This window comes from Condylura cristata, unplaced genomic scaffold (genome assembly GCF_000260355.1).
Source record: "Condylura cristata isolate star-nosed mole 26May11 unplaced genomic scaffold, ConCri1.0 scaffold00012, whole genome shotgun sequence".
Taxonomy (NCBI): Eukaryota; Metazoa; Chordata; class Mammalia; order Eulipotyphla; family Talpidae; genus Condylura; species Condylura cristata.
The window spans coordinates 12842208-12863233 of record NW_004567113.1 but is presented as its reverse complement, the minus strand read 5'-3'; the positions used below and the strand labels follow the sequence as shown (position 1 = coordinate 12863233).

The window sequence follows — 21026 nt, the reverse complement described above, 5'->3', positions numbered from 1 at the left end:
AGCAGACGGGTGAACTGGTGATGGGAAGTCCACAAGGATTATAAATGAAATGGAAAAAGGCACAAAATGATGTAAAATTAAACTATTATTAAAAAAAAAAGAGTGCTTTCTATCCCAACCCCAAAGACCTCAAGGTGGGGTGAAGGTCAGCTAATTTTTTTCATGACATGCCTAGATTTTAAAAAGAGAATGTCAGGGCCCTCCCTGGTGGTACAATGGGCTAAGCTTCAGCACTATCAAGCTATCACCAGCTACTGTGGCATCACAAACCCTATCCCCAGACAGGGAGGTGACCCACATGGCACAGCAGACCTCTCCTGACCAGCCCGCTGCTCCCCTCAGCAGTGTATTTCAGTCATTGCACCTGTTCTGTTCCCCACTCTGTCTCTGGTAGACCGTCTCATCCCCACACCTTTGGTCTATATCCCAGTTCTTGTATGCATAAATAAAGTCTTAGGGGAAAAGAATTTCAGAAAATAATAATCATAATAATCGCAATAAGTATACAAAATGTCTTAGTCAATAAAAATGGCTATAAAATAATCATATTCCTTTAAAATATGAAAATCTAATCAGTTAAAAAAATTTCATGACTGATGACATTTTTATCTCTACCATATTACATATATATGTATTATTATATATAAATATTTATAATGCTATAATATAGAGCTAAATATAGTTGGAAGGTATCGAAGGAGGTATTATAATTATTTCAAACTCACCCAAGACTAACTGAGGCCAGTATGTAATTCTTTTCATTAGCGGGTAGATGATGATAAGAAGTAGGGATGCTGCTCCTAAAGCTATACTGAAATCAGGAAAAAACATTAAAAAGATTAATATCACCCTCTCTTAGAAATCATTAAATAAGAGAATGAATGATAACACTAATTGGAAAATGATTTATCTTAAAATTATTTTTTGTTATGCAAAATTTTCTGCCTAGACTTTGACTTTGCTCATTATAAGGGATGATTAGAAAATATTTGAAGTGTTACAAAACAGCCAAACAAATGAATAGCTAACACAGGGAATGTGATTCCATGCATTACGCACTGCTCTACATGTTTTATGTATGTAACGCACTATAATTTTCACCACAAGCCTAAGAGAGCAGCAGGCAGTTTTAATTCTTGTTTTTTCAGATGAGGAAATTTAAGGACAAAGAGATTACATAATTTGCCAGCTGTTAGAGCAGGGCCGGATTCAAACCCAAATAAGCCTGGCTCCCGAGTCCAATTTATTACCCATCTTAATGCTACTGCTTCTTTAAAGTTTATTTCCACTCAGGGTATCTAGTAAACTGAGTTGTCCTAACAGAATCAGAGTCAATTTAACTGTCTCTACTATCTAGGAGAGAATATTACTTAGAAAAGAATGAGATCACCAAACAACTTTAGAAAAGTGGTAAATAAGATGTTCTTAAGGCACCTCAAAGCTCACCCACCACCAGCCCTCCAGGAATCTCCTGCCAAGTATTTTCATGTAACTGATGTGACCGCAGCAATTATGTCTAGTGTCTATAAAGCTGTACACTTATCTGCTGATATCTTCTTTTTTCTCCCGTGCACTGAAGCACTTTGTTTAATTATTTTCCCCATTTGAGAGGAATGAGTCCTTCCACTGTTTTTCCCCTATCTTTGATTTTCATGTCATTCCTTAAAAATGACTGATTAAAATGTGAACATAATCACTTTGGCTTCTACCCACTTCAGAGATAATTTTAGCATATACAAAATTATGTAGATGGATGTGTGCACACAGTCGTGTACACAAGTAGAAAACCTATGAAAATGCTTTGTGCCCTCTAGGGAACATGTAGTACAAGAGTGAAAGAGGTTTAGAATAAATTAAATACTAGTTTCTAATTTCTCTGGCTGAAAGTATTCTTGAAGCAAATCATTAATTTACATATTTGACATATAGCCAAAAAAAAAACCCTTTGTAATAAAGAGAGTTTGATTATACTTTAGTCCTATTTCCTGCATTTTAATGGAAAGATTTTACACATGATTATGAAAAATGTACCTACTATACCTGTAGTAATTCAGACACAGAAGTACACCCAGTGCCAAGGTCAGTTGGCCCCCGAGAAAAACAAAGGATCGAAAGACTGAAATATCTCCAGCAGCTATTGGGCGATTTGCTGTTCTTGTAACCTTAGGACACACAAAAGAGGTAGCTTAGCCTCAGAATTATTCAATCACTTATTTAAACAGTTCGTCACAGACTCATCCATGGTAAACACTAAACCATAAATCACTAAGGTGAAATCAACATTTGAAGTTCTGCCAAGAAATCAAGAACTTGTTTAAAAAAATTAAAAATTCCCAACACCATTTCCCTTTCTTTCCATTGTCCATTCCCACAGCCAAACAAAAGAGAACTTCCTTATCTAGCCACTAATTACCAGTATAGCAAGTGAGGACTCTTAGAAAAGAGGAAATTGCAGTGGATGCTATCATATGAATGTTTTGAGTAGAGGAGCACTGCAATCAAATCAGATGTGGGAAAAAAAGAGTTTTTGACAGTGCTTTAGCCAGGCTACTTAGGAATGAATCTGTAATTGTATACTAACTGTTCCCAAATATAAAGGGCAAACTCACTGTAAGAAAATGGCAGAAAAAGAGATTATATGAGCAAATAATATATGTGAATTGTTCTTTTCTTTCCAATCTATCACAATATGGGATTATTCTAAACTCAACCACAAATAAAGAACATAACCAGTAATTTAACATAATTCAGAATCTGGGTTCAGACACTCTGTTATTTGAAATAATTCCACCACTTACTGGCAGTGTAATTTTGGCAAATTACTATGAGCTTAAGTTACTTACTTGTTAAAGGGGGAAAAAAAGAGAGAGGGTGAGCCAGCAGCATCTACTTCATATAGTAGATGCAATGTCTGAGGTATACAAGTATATAATAAATATTATCTATTATTAATATAATACATTTCTGATTTATATAAAAGGTTATTAGCAAACTACAGCTGACTGCTTACTCTTACACAGAATATGAGTTAAGAATGATTTTTACTTTTTTTAGATGGTTATATGGCTAAAAATAAATTTAAAAAACAGTAATGTACGGCCCTCCATGGTGGCACAGCGGGTTAAAGCACAGCACTGAGAAGCTAAAGCCACTTCCACATGAGTTTGATTCCCGCCTGCCCCGGAGGTGACCACATGGCGTGGCAGATTCCTCCTGACCCGCCCGCTGCTCCCCTCAGCAGTGTACTTCATCGATCTGCCTGTTCTGCTCCCCACTCTGTCTCTGGTGAAGCCTCTCACTGCCCCTGAGCCTCTGGCCTGTACCCCAGTTCTGTATGAACAAATAAATAAATCTTTAAAAAAAAAAACAAAACAGTAATGTACAATAACACATGAAAATGTGAAATTCAAATTTCAGTATCCATAAAGTTTTAGTGAAAAAGAGTTATCTTTTTGTTGATTGTCTATGGCTGCTTATATGCTTCACAAGAGCTGAGTAGTTGTAACAAAAATGATATAGCCCTTAGCAGAAAAAAGTAGCATGCTTCACTATACGATAAAAATGTCAAAAACTGTAAAGACTTATCTTGGTTAGAAAGTCAGAACTGAATTCTTTAACCCTCGTTTAGTCCCTTTTGTTTCAAGTGGAAAATATATTTTTGATTTTAAATTTGTATCAGTAGATTTGTTCCAGGCAGTATTTAAGTGTGATCAACATACCACATTGTCTGTCCACAACTTGTGAGTCTTTTAGGCACTCACAAGTTCTTGCCATTTCTAAGTTTCAGGAAATTGAGGAAGAAAGGCCCGGTAAACTTCCACGCCATGGATGCTTGGTAGCATAGCCAGTGCAGTGCGAGTACAAGATAATGACGGCTAAATTTAAATGCTGAAAATAAGCACTCCATCCAAGAGTAAAAATGACATAATGATCAAAACACATTCTATGTGGTTTTCATTGAACCAAAACACAGTTTGTAAAACCAAAGCCAAATTATTAATATCTGTTTATTGAAATTACTTCAAGTGTGTAATGAGGAGGCTGATAGGATATAAAGCAAACAAGATGGATCCTTCCCTTGAGAAAATAACAATCTTGAGGGAAAAAAGTAAATTATGTACACTAGAAAAAACCCAGAGGAATATAATGTATCCAACTGTTAATTCAAGTTTTCTCTGGGGTAGGGACAGGAGACAAAAAGCACTTGTGTTTTCTATTCTCCTCATTTCTGTACAAAGAAAAACCTGAAATTTTCAGAATAAATATTTTTCTATTTTCTAAGAATAGAACTATGTTTTTAAAGAAATATTTATAGCAAATGCCAATAGGGGTCCTTTGACTCACTTACATTAAGATTTGATTTAGGTCAGTGTAAGTATGACTAATGTATTTCTCAAAGGAAGGGACAGCAGTTCTTTGGACACGCAGTGTCAGCAAGGACTTTTTTTACCTTCATTTTCAACAATCTCACTCTCACCCTTTTAAATTCTTAATTTACTTGGTAAAAGTGAAGTACACACCTTGCTTCCATGGTGGCTCTTACGTTGAGAAAGCAAGTACAATTCACTTTGTATCACCAGCTCTTCAACTGGTCTAGATACTTGTTATGTGGGATTTCTGTGAGGACAATTAATTCATTAAAAATTAATACGACCGTGTTACTGTACAAAATTGAGAGGAGCTTCTTGTTCCTTTTTATGCAAGATAAAACTACCTTTTTATCGTAGTCCTGGTCCCATAAATCATTAATAGTACAGCCTGCTCCACGAACCAGCACAGATCCGATGCCAAAGAGGGATAACATATGCCAATCTGGAAAACAGCCTGGTTCAGCTGCCAAACTAATGCTCCAGGTACATGGTAGATACAGCAGCCAGGTTCCTAAGCAAAAATAGAAAGACAAAAAATGTACAAGTTCAGATGTCTTCATTTTTTAGAATACCATTTTCCAAAGAAGTAAAGAACACTAAAGCAAAGTAAAAAACACTTGAAAAAACTGGGAAAATAAATTTGCAACTCATATTACAAAGAAGTATTCTCCCTAACATGTAGAATTCCTAGAAATTAGAGTCCACCAAAAAGGAAATATAAATTCTATACATATGAAAAGATAATCAATTATGAATACACAGTAAAGCAATGCTTCTATAACATCTTTACCTATGGTAATTAACATGTCTGAAGAGGTGTAAACCTATACCCTACGTCATACACAATGTTGTAAATCATTTATCTCAATAAAAAATAATACAAGTTAAAAAAAAAGAAGGCAAAATCCAAAGTGTGACAGAGATGTGAGATACTTTCATAAACAACCCTTACGGAGGACAACTTGAATTTTTTTACTGTGTACATATAAGCATGTACACGCAAAACAAATAAGAACATAGACCATATCAGGAAGGATACAGCTGAAATTGGTAATAGTAATTATCTCCGGGAAAACTGGATAAGAGACTTAGTTTTCATTCTATACTTTTATACTTTCAGAATTTTAATTACATCTACATATTACCTACTCAAAAAGGCTAATAAAAACTTCCTTTATTGTTGTTAAATACAGTACATAGTCTTGGGGAGAAAGGCTATTTACCTATTTTTGGGGGGCCATTTTTTATATTGAATATTTGGCAGCTACATGTACAAATGGGTTTAGTTCTGGTACTGAGCCCAAAAACTAGATGAAATTCAGTCAAAACAAAATACAGTATATGGCAAAAGACTTCACATGTGAACTTCAGCAGCAGATAATACTTTCAAAACTAATGTTTGTCTATAGTGCCTATTTGACAAATTCTGAGTTTTCCTTCCCTATTTAGAGGTATAAGAGAAAAATGACATGGGGTTAAAGAAAGATCAGTTCCAGGACAAAATTGATTAAGCAAAGTCCCTATAATCTTATTTTAAGTTTCAATATGTTTAATTTGTTTACAAATATTTATAAAGCACACACTTTCCACTAGAATTGTGCTAGTAACTGAGTGTATTATAGTGACCGAGAGCTGGTTTTTGTCTTCTTACAGCGACAATAACAATAAACTAATTCAACAAGAGGTCAAATAAAAGTGCAGGAAAGGCATAGAATACTACCATACATTTAACTGGAGAAACCAGGTAAGTTTTCCAAAAGGGGCTTAAACTCACTGTAGATTAAAAGTAATGAGTGGTTGGAAACAAGAACTGGCCAGTTCAGATCCATGCTCAATATGTTCCAGCCAAGACAGTAACAACACTAGCTTACCTGAAATGTCAATCAGTGTTCCAAGTGCTTTATATGTATAAACTAATCTTCAATGATACCTTTATAAAGCAGGTACTATTATCACCCTATTTTTAGAGATGAGGAATAGATGCAGAGAGACCTAAATATGGTGTAATGGGTTTAACTACTTTTTTTTCCTTTCACCAGTATGGTTCAGATGGTCAGAAGAGACACTGCTCTGATAAAAAGGAAACCACTTCACAGGCACTATTTTCCTGGCATAACCAGAACTAAATTTCTATTTAAAAAAGAATTATAGGGCCCTCCCTGGTGGCACAAAGGGTTAAAACACAGCACTATGAAGCTATCCTCAACTGCTTCAGCATGAGTTTGATCCCCAGCCAGGGAAGTGACCCACATGGCACAACAGATCTCTCCTGTTTCACCCGCTGCTCCCCTCAGCAGAGTACTTTGTCAGTATGCCTGTTCTGCTCCTCACTCTGTCTCTGGCGAAGCCTCTCACTATCCCTACACCTCTGGCCTGTACCCCAGGGTTCATGCATAAAGAAATAATCTTAAAAAAAAAAAAAGAATTGCAGACAGAAACATGTCTAACTGTATCAGGAACAAAAAACTCCTTAATATAAATCCGTATTATAGGTATTATATTCATTTACTAAGAAATCTTAGGCTCCTATAGCGGTGAAGTGAAAGAGTTCCAGTACCATGTCTACTATTAATAAAGGGAGTGACGGCAGACATGTATAAATTTTAAAGCTCAGTCTTTATTGTACATAAATAAGTGAAAAGAAATTTTGCTTTCAGAGCTGTTATGACAATATTAATGACAGTGATGATGAATCCACTGTATGTCAGGTGATGTCACAGAACACTGATTCTCACTATAGAAATATGAGACAGGCACTATTTTTATTACACAATTTAACAAATACAGAAGCTAAAGCACAAAGAAAATAATTTGTTCAAGGCTACACTACACTACAGTAGACAAATAGTGGCAGAATTAGAATTTAAACCCAGGCAGTCTAGCTGCAGTCTATGTCCTTGGGACATCGTTACATTTCCTGGGAAGCTCGGTTAACCTGTATTTGATTCACTGGCATTGATACAGACTCCTGTGCACAGTTCCTGTCATCCTGAGCCCTGTAAAAGTGCATGGAGAGCTGGATCTGTGATAGGATTGACTAAGGGAGGGGAGGAACACTATTAACCTAAATCTCTACAATTTTAATTCATATAGTTCTTTGACCTCTCACACCTCAATATTTATTTCTACATTTCTTGTGACTTTTCATTATGCTTTTTTCCATAAAGAAAGATGCAGAGATCGCAAAGAGATAAGTAAGTTTCAGAAAGAAACATTTGTACAAAAAGCAAAAACTCTGGGAGATGAACAAATTCTGAAGGTGATGGGCAGACCAAAATACCAGTGCAAATTTAGTCTAATACTCACTAACTAGTTGCACATTATTTTCAAGACAATAGGATCACGTACAAGTGCACTCAAATGGAAAGTACATTGTCAATTTATTGGAAAAAGCGCCACCTGCTGAATCTTCCTGAAATAGTGTAGTTTGTGGTATTTGAAAGATCTTGTAATTTATTCCAAAAAACAGTAACAGCCAGTTTGGTTTATGAAGATAATAAATTCCAACATCCAAAGTAAAACAATGAAATAAAATTACCCCACAAAAGGATTTAAATAACCATCAAATCTGGAATTCTACTGTCAATTTAATGTTCCTGATGCACAGTAGAAACTCAAAAAGATGTCTAGTGAATCAATTGTAATATACTACTTTTGTCTAAAAAAAAATCCTGCATTCTGGGCCCTCTCTGTTGGCGCAGCGGGTTAAAGCACAGCACTAAGAAGCTTAAGCCACTTCCGCATGAGTTTGATTCCTGCCTGCCCCGGAGGCGACCACATGGCGAGGCAGACCTCTCCTGAGCCGCCCGCTACTCCCCTCAGCAATGTACTTCCTCGATCTGCCTGCTCTGCCCCCCACTCTGTCTCTGGTGAATCTTCTCAGCCTCTGCATCTCTGGCCTGTACCCCAGTTCTGTATAAATAAATAAATCTTTAAAAAAAAAATCCTGCATTCATGATCTTAGAATCAAAGCACTCAGTTGGTATAGTCTATCCATAGTAACTATTCTCCCAATCTTCTATGATTCCCATTTTTCAAGTAATAATGGCTGATAGTTCTACAGCATTTATGCCAAGCCCTGTTCTAAGGTTGGCATATATTAATGAACTCTCATGCCACTTTATAAATTCACAATTATTAATGTTTATTTCATAGAATATAATAATGGTTCAGAGAGGTAAAGAAACTTAATCAAGCTCCTTCAAGTACATAATGACTCAGTCTCTGTAGCCTCTTACAATGCAGTGGCAGTGGTCTAGACCCGACAGAAGTAAAGGGAGGCTTAACTGTGGAAACGGGAAAAAGGACAGTTGTTGTTCTTTCTTGGATGCCTATACTGCTGCTTTGTGACACAAGACCTTAGGAACACAACTACAGTTAGGCTTCAGATTAGACTTAGGCATGGAAATTTATGCTTTATTAACTTGTATTTGGTCCTAAAATGCAAGAGGTTGTGTTGGAGGGCTGTGACTACCATTTGCTTTTATATTTATTTACTTTTAAAGATAAATTTATTTATGCATATAGAACTGGGTACAGGCCAGAGGTGCAGGGGTGGTGAGAGGATTAACCAGAGACAGAGTGGGGAGCATAACAGGCAGACTGATGAAGTACACTGCTGAGGGGAGCAGCAGGTGAGACAGGTGAGGTCTGCTGTCTGCTGTGGCATGTCACCTCTGTGGTGGGGACACCTGTGTGCTGAGGGATTGAACTGGTGCTTGAAGAGGTTTTGGGCTAACTTCATAGTGCTGTGTTTTAACCTGTTTCGCCACCAGGGAGGGCCCTTGCTTTTATAATTTAATTGTTAAAAATCTGAGTGCTCTGATCCCAAATAGGTAATGCATATGTCTGGAATAACAAAAACAGTCACTCGAGGTTTTGGCTGAACAAAGGTAGAAGGTATGTTTCTAAGTATTTAAATGTAAGTCAATGTAGTGCAATAAGCAAATAAGTCATCTAAATTACCTGGAATTCACTCTGCCCCTCCTTCCTCATGTTCATTCTTTTTCAGTCCAACTCTAATCCTGTCTTGATTCCCACTATTTTCTTCATTACCTGGTTCCAGATCAGCTCATATCCTTAGTGATTCAACACTTCACTCTTCAACTGCAAAAAAATGTTTCCTTCACCAATCAAGATCTCTCCCCACCATCCAAAATCTACTTGTCCTTTGAGCACCAATTTGCTCTTGAAACTTTTCCCAGCAATAGAGATACACAGTAATTACTCTTTCTCCAGCAGCAGTTGCTATCCGTACCGATTATAACTGATAGCATACTTTCTCAGTTTACCTTTTTTTTTCTTTCCCCAACAAGGATGGGAATTCCTTGAAAGTAGCAGTTTCCCCAGTTCTCTCATCTTACGGGAACTTGTGTTGTAGGACTTTATTAATTCATTCATTCAACACTATTGCCAGCACTGAACAGATAAACCCGTATATGTGGAGCTTCTGCAGTAGCGAAGAAATCAATCACCCAATAAACGCAAAGATTAGTTAGCAGTGCGTTAGATAAAACCAAGTGATAGACATGTTTTAAATAGGACGACGAGGGAACTCCATCCTCAGTTGGCAACTATGGCCCGATAGGGCAATCCAGAAGTGCTGTAACTGTTGCATTCAAATGAACTAAATCTCTGCTTTCCGAAAAGTGCCAAAGAGCTAGAAGGGAGCATCAAAACACTAGCTTCAGTTGGTGTGACTCTGCCGAGAAGGCTTAGTCGTGCTAATTACCAGCTTTAGGATCCTTAGGGTAAAGGTCAAATACGATGAACATGGAAGTGCCTCAACACTGTAAATCTGTATAAGAATGTCTTTTACGCTAAATGTTGGGGGTGGGAAGGTCAGGATACATTGACTAATGTCGACCAACAATCGTGATAAAAGAAATGGAACTTAAGTTCGACGGACTATTTAAACAAAGTCTGTGGAATGAGCGAACTTCCACCCGGCCTCGAGAGCTCAGGATTCCGAGAGGTGGAAAATCCCCCACAAAGCGCGTTGTCGCGCCTGGACGCCGGCTTTTGGGCTTTTCTTTACATCGCGGCCGCAGCACCCAGGCCCGCGCGCCCACCCACACTCACCAATGGGCTTGTCTAACCGCATAAGGCGCAAGTAGGGCTGCAGAGGGCGGGGCGCCGAGTCCACTACCGCGGCCGCCGACAGGCTGAGCGGACGCCCGCGGGGCCCGGGCCGGACACTGGCTCGCCAGTCCCCAGCGCCGGGCGCGCCCACGACGCGCGCCAGAGCCAGCGAGCGGCTGCTGGAGCCCAGCAGCCCGTTCCATGTCAGGGTTCGCAGACCCCGAACGAGCCCCGTGACCAGCATGGTGCTCGGAGGGCGTGTCCCACACCGACCTGACGTCATTTCCTTGCGCCTGGTCGCGTGCTGGCGTGCGCTGTGGCGTCAGTGACGCCTGAGAGGTCGAGACACCCCTGCGGTGCGAGCGGTGGAATTACCTGAGAATTGTCGAAGTTACTCAATGTACCGTGACCTTCCTTCCCACCCCCAACATTTAGCGTAAAAGACATTCTTATCAGCTTTCTCGATCAATGAAAAAGGATCAACTGAACAAAAAAATCGCTGGAAGCATTGATTCGGAGCAACTTGATAACCTTTGTTAAGCCTAAAGGGCACCAAGCGGTCAAACTTAAGGATGAAAATTAAAGTCATATACAATTATGAGGCCTTTATTACACATGTGAAAGCCTTAACTGAGGAGCACTCAAAGGAGATCATATAATGGACAGGAACACGCATGCGGGAGGCTGAGACCGATTAATCACAGCCAACTCTGAGACAGTGCTGTGTGCCAGGCACTGTTATGGACACTTGACGTGCATTAACCCACATTTAACTACTTAGTGACCATGGGCATCTAGATTATAGTATTTTGAGGGAACTGTATAATTCTTTGAATTCCTTTCTTTAAGACCCCCTTACAGTGATTTTTTAAAAAATGTCTCCAATGGTGGTAGTCTTACAGAGCTGGGAAGGGGGTGTCCCCTGTCCCAACTAATGAAGGGTTGAGCTAAATGACCAGGAAAACATACAGGAGACTTGGAGGAGGCATGAAACAGCAAGACATGTGAAGGGCATCCTTGCTTCTCAGCCTTGGGCTTGTACCAGGGATCTGGGGGACAAAGGAGACACAAGGAGTTGAGATATACAAAGACACGTGGAAGAAATACATGGGTAAGAGACAAATGGGAAGGATGAAAACTGCAGCCTTAATTTTGATTTCTACTTTGGTTTTGCTCCTTTTGTCCTAGATTTTCCTGCCACCTTCTGCCAGAAGATGCCTTGGTTTTGTGGCAAGTTTTCAGGCCTCACCAACCCAGCTGTGCATTTACCCACAGGTGATGGGTAACAGTAAGGTAAATGGAAGTGATCAGGTTTTTCTCCTTTCCTGCCATTAACATCAATGATCCGCGCCCATGGCCTTGCACATGCACCTGATGGTGGTGTGAACAGGCGCACCTGAGCGGGGAGGCTGAGCATATAAGGGCAAGTCAGTGCGCACAGAACAAAGCGCAGAGCAGAGGATGTGGTGGTGGAGGCGGCAGCGAGCTAGAGTGGAGCGCTCACGAGAGAGGCTGGAGAGCTCAGAGGAGTAAAGATTTGCTCCCCTGCCTGCCTGGCTACTGGTTGTCTCACTACAAATGGTGTGAAAATAAAGGCTGAGAAAAGCCACCAGGGCCTCTAGGACTCCTTTTCCCGCCTGCCTGGGTCATAGAACACCTTTCTGTGGCTTCGCGCTACAGAGGCATAGTCGGCAGGTGTTTTGATGCAGTAGGGTATGGAGCCCTGGGAAGACTTCCGGTGGGACAAGGAGTGGCAGGCTGTGAGCCTGTGACAGCGCTGAAGCGCCATGGCAGCACAGGAGATGGCAAAAGTCCAGGAGCTGCGGGAAGAGCTAAAGATGCTGCAGGAACATAGGAGGCCAACAGGGCTCGGAAGCTGCAGAACAAGTCCTCGAGTGGAGGAGGAGAGCTTGCTAGGATCAGCCGCTGCTCCCGAGGCAGCAGACGCCTTAGGGAAGAAAGAGGACCACGATTCAGCAATAAGAGGCTCACCCAATGCTGACAGGAGGAAAAAACAGATGGACTAACAGTTCTGCCAGAAGGTGGAGGAACTTTGATGGGGGGGTGCTCTATCACTTGCAATTTCAACACTCCAGGAGATGAAAATTAAGGGGTAGCATAAAGAAGCCTATGCGAGGTTCTCTGCAGCTAAGCAGGGGAGATGTATAAAAAAAAGCCAAGTTAGATACGGCCTTGCCGGTGCCAAGGTTAGGAAGCCCTGAATGGTTGTTAAGTGCTGAAAGGATGCTAAGAAGGCAGGGAGCCTTTTAAAGTCACCTGTGGGAGGTACCTGCTCATTTTTGAATAAGAGTGAGGCGCTGAGGAACATGGCTTGGGTGATGACGACAGCCTGAGAGGGGACCCCAGAAGGGCCACGTGTGGAGCTTGTATCTACAGGTGGCCCCGCCCAAGTGCAGGTACAAAGGGTTGGATTGAATGCAGGGGCTGCTTGTCACACTGAGAGCCCAGTGTTGGAGTGATGCGGTGAGTACCCCTGGGGACTGGGTGAGCGCATCCTGGGCTGGATGCAGGGTGTGGCCTGATAGCTCCCAATGTGTGCGTGGATGCCATGAGTGTTCTTCCTCCCCAAGCAGCACCTTCGGCAGCAGACTTGGATCAACTGCTGGTGCCAATAACCATTTTGTCTTTCTGCTCCTAGGTTGGTGCCCGGCCTGGGCTTAGTTGTATTTTGTTGTACTCAGTTGTATTCTGTTGTTTTGTGGGTCATGGCTGCCATGTTGATATTCACCGAGGGAAACTTATTATGTAGACTGTACGGCCAAAAACCCTGAGAGGGTAAATTGTAGGGTAAATGGAAGTGAGCAGGTTTTCTGCCCTCCCGCCATTAGCATCAGTGTCCACACCTGAAGTCTTGTATGCGTGTCTGATGGCAGCACCTGGAGTGGTGAGGGGAGGTGCATGAGTGGGCACACCGGAGTGGGGAGGCTGATTATAGGAGGGTACAGAGCAAAGACCAGAGGACTAGGCAGTAGAGGCACTAGGGGTAGAGTGCAGTGAAGAACAGTGGGGAGACCAGGAGAATACATGAGTGCCAGAGAGCCCGGAAAGAGTGAAGATTTGCCCTGGGCTTGGAGGCCTGCCATCCTCCAGTGCATGGCTGCCTTAATACAAATGGGGAGAACAATCATTATAAGCCTGAAAAAGCCACCAAGGTTTCCAGGACTCACCCTTTTTCTGGCTGCCCCCATCACAGGAAACCTGCACTGTGCCTTGATGGTGCTACAGTAACTTTGGGTGTTTGTTGGAAAATTGTTATCCTTTCTTCTCTACACACATTATTCTAGTAAAGTTATTTCATACTGAGAGTATGCTTTGTTTTCATATGAGGTATGATGAAACCTCTTTAGAGCATGCAAGTTTGGTGGTCCAGGAGTACCCCCCAATCTGCACAGTTGTAGTAGCAAGGCTGTCTAGTAGTCTTTGCTAGATTTCCACTAGTTGCAGTTGTTTACTGTTGCAACAAAAACTGGTTTTGCAGCTAGAACTGGTTGAAGGACACAGCAGTTGTGGAGCAGGTTTGCAAGGCAAGACTCTGCTACTTGAGCAGAAGTTCTTGTGCCATTAGTTGAAACCATGCAGGTTAGTAAAAGCTGATCATGTAACAATGGTATGAAGAGTAAAATTCAGATGGTAGGATAGGAATGGGGGACAAAGTTTTATAAGGGACATCATGACCATACATCAAAAGCCATTTGTGTCAGTAAGGTGGTTATCATAGACAGAGTTATCCAAGACCACCATGGAGGCAGTCACTTAATCAGATCAACAGCAGCCTAGGCGGCCCTGGGCCTGCCTCGCGATATGGCCTATACTCTGTAGGGGAAATGGCGGGGTGGGGGTGGGGGTGTTCTGGAAAGGAACTCTATGAAGAGAAGTTTTGGAATAAACAAAAGGCAAGTATATTTTTGTGCCAGGTTAATTATTCTTTTTTTGTTGAGTACCATAAGTTTTCTTAACACATTTAAACATAGAATAAACATGAAAAGTTAAACATTATAACCTTAAGGCATACATGCTTTTGATTAAACCATTACATTTTGAACTAGTTTTTGTTTAGCAAAATTCATTGTTTGCTTCTAGACTCATCAGAAATCTGAGGTTTGGAATTGAGCCCAAAGAAAGTAGTGGTTCTACTTTATGGGTTTTATCAGGTTTATTAATTTTAAAAAGAAACTTACTGTTTTACAGGCCCAATAAGCAATTTAGAAGTTTTTACTCAACCAATAAGCATTCTGTAGGGAAATACATTTTTTTACCCATAGAATGTGCCAGACCAGTATGTTAAGGTAGACAAAAGGGGAGTCCACTTTTCCCAGAGCTAAAAGTTAGAGGAGACCTGCCAGTGGTCTCAGCACTAGAACAAAGGTCCAGGCAGCCACTTGCTGAGACCAGGGGCAGCCCCCACCAGCTAGCTGCAGTGTGTTGGTGCTGTTTTGATGAGAACTCAGTCCCATGCAATTATTTTTATAACCATTTTTAAAATAAATGGACTTTGAATAACATTTTTAGAAATGAACTTTTTGTAAATGAACTTTGAATAACATTTTTTTTTGTAAATGAACTTTGAATAACATTTTTAGAAAAAAAATTTTTTTTAGTTACTAAGAAGCAAAATGGCAAGACTTTTTTGTCAGGAGACCTGGACATCTCAATTCACTGAAAAAGCTTGATGCATTATTTTTCCTCCAATTGTTTTTACTTAAAATTTTTTTTAGATTTATTTATGCTTACAGAACTGGGGTACAGGCCAGAGGTATGGTGGGTGAGAGGATTCACCAGAGACAGAGTTAGGAACAGAACAGGCAGATCAACAAAGTACACTGCTGAGGGGAGCAGCGGGCGGGTCAGGAGAGGTCTGTCTGCCATGTGGGTTACCTCCAGGGTAGGTGGGGGTCGAACTCATGCTGAAGTGGCTTTAGCTTCTTAGTGCTGGGCTTTAACCTAGGGAGGGCCCATTTTTTTGTTTTTGTTTTTGTTTTTTTAATATTGGATTTTTGCTGCTTGTTACTGGAGTCTTCTGATGGTCACCTAATATGTAATTAGCTGACCAGTGGTATTTTTTTATATGGCTTCTTAATTGTCTCTGAGATAAAGGTAATGTTAAGAGAGGGGAAAAAAATTTGCCAAATGACCCTTTTTTGGTTTACTTAAAGCATGCAGTATTTGGCTTTTCCAATCTGCTTTGTAAAGAAAACAGAAGGAGAGTAAGAAAAAAAGACCGCACGCCTGCTGTGTGAAAGTCACAAATACCACAGACTCGAAGGTCTGTGGGCTATGGTACATACAGCATCTCTTCACTGGGTGGAGGAACCCTACTTTTTTGCAACAGGAATTTTGTTGCCACTTTACAGCTGGAGTGGGGTGAGGGACATGGCAGTGGTGTAGCAGGTTTGCAAGGCAAGACTCTGCTACTTGAACAGGAGCTCTTGTACCATTTACTGAAGTCATAGAAGCTAGTAAAAACTGATCATGTGACAGTGATATGAGGAATAGGGGACAAAGTTTTACAAGGGACAAGGAAGGGGACATTGTGACTATACATCAAAAGCCATTTGAATCAGCAAAGTATGATGTTAACAGGCAGAGTTTCCCAGACCACCAGTCATGTAGCCAGGTCAACAGCAGCCTCGGCATCCCCAGGCCTGCCTCATGATATGGGTTATACTCCGCAGGTAGTCAAGGAATGCCCTGCTGTGACTTGTAGTTAGCAAATAGATGACAGTTGCCCATGAGTGGCCAGCTCATAGGAAACAATAGTTTACCAATTGTCAATGGAGAAAGCAAGGCGATGGGAAATCTTATTACATATTTGTAAATCAACCAACACACTTCCCTCTTATTTCTTTTACTTTTTTTTTTTTTGCATAGAACTGGGGTATAGGACATAGGTAAAGGGATAGGTGGTGAGAGGATTCATCAGAGTCAGTGGGGAAGCAGAATAGGCAGATTTACTGAAATACACTGCTAAGGGGAGCAGTAGGCAAGACAGGGGTTCTGCTCTGCCGAATGTTGGCCAGTTCCCTGGCCAGGAATCTAACGCAGGCTGTAGCTGTGATAGCGCAGAAACTTAATCCCAAGGCCATGAGGGAGGACCTGTTCTTTTACTCTTAATACTAAGCTACACTATTTAGCTTTTGATAACAGGTGTATGAGTTTTTTAAACATAAGTAATTCTGTAATACCAACTGAGTGTCCTACAACTTAACTCAATGAACAGAAGATCAAAATTTAAACTTTAAATAAGAATGGAATTTCAGAATGTAGGAAGATCAATAGAAGAGATGAAAAATCCTGGAAAAACCAATGCAGTGGAAAAGGAAAGTTTTGGGGGAAGGTCTTAAAAAAGGTGTTTCACATTTTAAAAAATGTCATTTACTCTCAAAATGACAAGTTAAAGTTGTAAAAGTGACTTTAAAATTTAAGTACTATAGTTAACTGTAACTACCTCAAGCCTTGAAACAATTTTATGTGAAATTAGCATTTTTATAGAAACTGCCATTAACAAAGTGACTATAAGGGCCCTCCCGTCGTGGCACAACAGGTTAAAGCACAGCACTATGAAGCTATAGCATCCACTGCAGCATGAGTTAGATCCCTGGCCAAGGAGGTGACCCACATGGTGCGGCAGACCTCTCCTGACCCACCCACTCCTCCCCTCAGCAGTGTATTTCAGTACATCTGCCTGTTCTGCTCCCTGCTCTGTCTCTGGTGAATCCTCTAAACTGCCTGCCCCCCTCAACCCCACCCCCCACACCTCTGACTTGTGCCCTGGTTCTGTGTGCATAAATAAATAAATCTTTTTAAAAAAGTGATGCTAGAATGGCAGCTCTTAAGAAATATAAGAATAAGAAGATAAAAAATCTGACCAGCATCCCATTTGCTTCTCAGTTATACTGTTGGAACAGCGCTCTCACTGCTAATAAAGCAAACTTGGTGACAAACCTTAGTAGTGACTTTCCCTCCAACTCAATCTCATTCGCTCTGGTCAGTCATCCCTGCTTCTTGACCCAAAATCCTTGTCTCAGGCTTTGCTATAGAATGACCTCTAAAACCTAAACAGAAGAAGGGTTGAGCCCAATACATGAGTGAATCCATATCCCATTTCTGTTGTAATGAATCTGAATTGGTAATTGTATTAACTCTGGCTGGAGTACATTTGTAACATTATGATAAAGAGATGATACTTTTGTGTAGGTAGTACTTACATAGACTTTACTATCATTATTTTTAAAAGATACTTAAATGTTTAGGAAACTTGACCTAATAAACTTCTATGTGATTTATTAGTTGAACAGGGATTTTTTTCAATGTGTTTCGGAGGGATCTGTTAAATTTGCAACTTCTCCTTGTTAAGTGTATAATGCTGTAGAATCAATAAACTACACTTGTTATTGTCCTTTGGAAGAAATTTATGGGAATTAAAAAAAAGTTAAATGTACCATAAAGGTTAAAACTAACTTAAAAAACTATCAAATGAGAGAAAATAAGTATGTTATCTTAGATCAAAGATGAATGGTATCACAAAACTTACAGCATTTAATGACAATGAAAGGTTTTATTTTTAAGTCTTTACTTTTTGACTCTATTAAATTAAGAATGTGTAAAATGGGAAAGGGATAAGACAGTAGTATCTCATCCCTGAAAGAAACTACTACCCAAATATCTGACTTCAGGATCGAGCAAGTGTGGGAATGTATACAATTTGCTTTTTAAGGCACACATTACACAAGCTGTCTACATATCATCTATATCATTTTAATGGCATATACAGTTGTAATTAGTTATTTGTGCCACTATTGTTTAATTTTAGCTTTAAACACACTTTTCATTTAAATAAAAAAAACTTACTGAGGTAACATTGATTCACCTTGTTTGTATTTTGGAAGTATTGTGTCTCCCCCAGTTTTCATATTGTATTGCATTATCATATAAGCCACATGGATATTTGTTAAATTTTGTTGGTTATCAGAATTTTGGCCAGAAGGACATCATGAAATAAAGAGTAAATGTATAGACTATCATAGGAAAAAAGACATATGCATAAAACTATTTGAATTGTAGGGAGGTACTGAAACTAAAGTGGGTGAGTCTATGTTCAGATCACCCTAAAAGTGCCCTATTGGTCTGGCCTTGCAAGCTAACAGGGTTAGGTCTGGTTGGTACTGGGTTGGGAAACTGATGTATGAGCTGGGTCTTTATAAACAAGAAAGTTTGCTAAAGAGGAAGGAGAGTCAGCAGGTCAGTTCAGGAGAAGAAAGACCACAGCACCTGAGGCACAGGAACACATGTAAAAGACTGTATTCCCTCATTTCTCAGTGTGTGGGCTGGTGATCAGAAGCCACTGAGAGACTGACAAGAGTTGGAGCTAAACAAGGGCCTGCCAGGTTAGGGAGGACCTCATGTGCCTTTAAGAAACTGGAAACCATTTGAGAGTTTTAAACAAAGCCAGGGAGAACAACTAGAGATTATCATCATAATGCAAGTGAGAAATGAGATCTTGAATTTATTAAGTGGTAGATGGGGCAGGAGGAAAAAGTAAACAAGACCAGATTCAAATTGTGACTGAATATACCCGATGAAGTAGGAAATTGTATTTGTGCCAGGTGATCTCTTTTCTTCAAGGTCAATTCTTTTAGTGTGGATGTGTGTGGGGGTTAGGAGGGTGGGAGGGTTGAATGAACAAAGTGGTAAAGGAAAACAACTTCCAAATGTAGCCATCTGTGAGCTTTGCTTTATTAAAAGAAAAATTGTGCAATATTGAGGCTATAAAAATTACTTTATTTCAAGTGTGAAAATATAAAAACCACTTACATATAAAATTTAAGGGTAGTGAAGCATTTCCAGCTTTAGTTCTTTATAGATATACTTTATTTGAGACAATATTCATAGCAGGCATAAATATAAAGAGATTCTATTTCTAAAAATTAAGATCAAGGAGAAAACAGTGCATTCTGTCACTGATGAAAATCAGTGGTTAGTACCATTGATTTTCTCAAATCCTTTCCAATCTAAAATAACTAGGAGACAATTTTAGGATTCTTGTTGATATTGCTAATGATTAGGGAAGTGGTTATGTGACCCACTCCCGACCCTAAGATATGAAGGTTACAAGGAGAACCTCTGAGAAAAGTTCTTCAAGCCTATGAAGGAGATACAGACCAAGTTGCTCATCTTCTTCCTCTGGCTGCCACCAGGTCTGAATGGATCATGGACTAGCTACTTCAATTATGCCACCAGCTTGAGAGTGAAGCCAAAATGAAAGTGGCAGTACAGAGAGAACCAGGTTCCATGGTGACCTACTGTGCTGTGGAGTCCACCTTTCTTCAACTTCTTGATCTATGGGATTATAAATGTCCTTATTGCTTCAGACATTTGAATTAGGAGTTTCTATAACTTGTAGTGAACTAAACTTCCCAACTAAACGTGAACTAAGCATAGAATAAAAGTAAACATTAACAGATAGTTACAGTGTGTTGAATGAAAATTTCTCCTCTTGATTTCTTCCCTTTGAATTGCTATTAATTATTGTTTTTACACCAGCTCATCTAACCAATTTCATCACATGGTATTCCTGACAAAGACAAACAATAGAAAAAACAGCAGCTAAGTTGAGCTCTGTAAGAAGACTGTCTCTCTTTTATTTGGACGTGATGGTAATAAACTTTTTCTGATGAGAGCCCATTGGAACAGTTCATGGAGGAAAAAAGTCTAACAATCTTCAATAATTGTTTAAAAAAAAAACAACAACCAAGCTTCTTCTTCAAATAATATATCCTTCACATATTTGCCTTCTGGCTGCATTGGGATCAATGATGTGCATTTTTAATAACCTTAAATAAAAAACATAGTCTCAAAGTACTAAACAGTGTTGGGCACAAGGTGTTACTAGCTATTATTATTAGTAGTGGTCTACTTGGAGAGAACAGAACAAAATATTTGCCAAATCTAGCACTGAGTGTCCCAGTGTCACCAAAGCACCCTTAGATGATTTATAAGGTATCTATTTGCTTTTCTGTAGCTTGACATTTGCCTTTGTTCCATAGCCTTGTAAAGCTTAATCTCAGCATTACTGTATGACTTTCATTTTCAGAGGCAAGCTGCAACTTTGGCATTTCTTATCACAAAAAACCCATATGAGAAAGCTGGTAAACCCAGTGAACTCCCAGGGCGGAGAGATTTTTCTGTCAAAGTTGGCAGGGTTTGATCATCCACCATCTTCAGAATTTGACCATTGAGCTGGACAGTTCTGCCAGGGGAGAAGACACATCCAAGTTAGACAAGCTGTTTGTGTGTCCTACCTATTCTATGAAGCTCTTGGGATTTTTCTGGTCCTTTTTTTTGTGGCAACCTATATAACTATGTAACTTGCATTTCAATATCTTATTAGGCATTTGACCTAGATGATTTTTTTTTAGCCTAGATGATTTTAAAGATTTATTTATTCATACAGAACTGGGGTACAGGCCAGAGATGTAGAGGGTGAGAGGATTCACCAGAGACAGAGTGGGGAGCAGAACAGGCAGATCAATGAAATACACTGCTAAGGGGAGCAGC

The 21026-nt window shown here is 39.9% G+C and overlaps 2 protein-coding genes across 2 annotated transcripts in view; both read right to left on the bottom strand.

Annotated features, from left to right (window-relative positions):
• Positions 1–10704, bottom strand: part of COQ2 (coenzyme Q2 4-hydroxybenzoate polyprenyltransferase) — a 17516-nt gene extending 6812 nt beyond the window's left edge. Inside the window, exons 1-4 of the mRNA XM_004681429.2 lie at positions 10452–10704; positions 4715–4881; positions 2041–2162; positions 726–811 (exon numbers count right to left, since the gene is read on the bottom strand). Of these exons, the coding sequence (XP_004681486.2) occupies positions 726–811; positions 2041–2162; positions 4715–4881; positions 10452–10695 (619 nt within the window). The 5' untranslated portion in view covers positions 10696–10704. The remainder of the gene's footprint in view (positions 1–725; positions 812–2040; positions 2163–4714; positions 4882–10451) is intronic.
• A 9854-nt stretch (positions 10705–20558) lies between these two features.
• The window catches only part of HPSE (heparanase), a 33622-nt gene continuing 33154 nt past the window's right edge, over positions 20559–21026 (bottom strand). The window contains exon 12 of the mRNA XM_004681157.1: positions 20559–20718. Within this exon, the coding sequence (XP_004681214.1) occupies positions 20559–20718 (160 nt within the window). The remainder of the gene's footprint in view (positions 20719–21026) is intronic.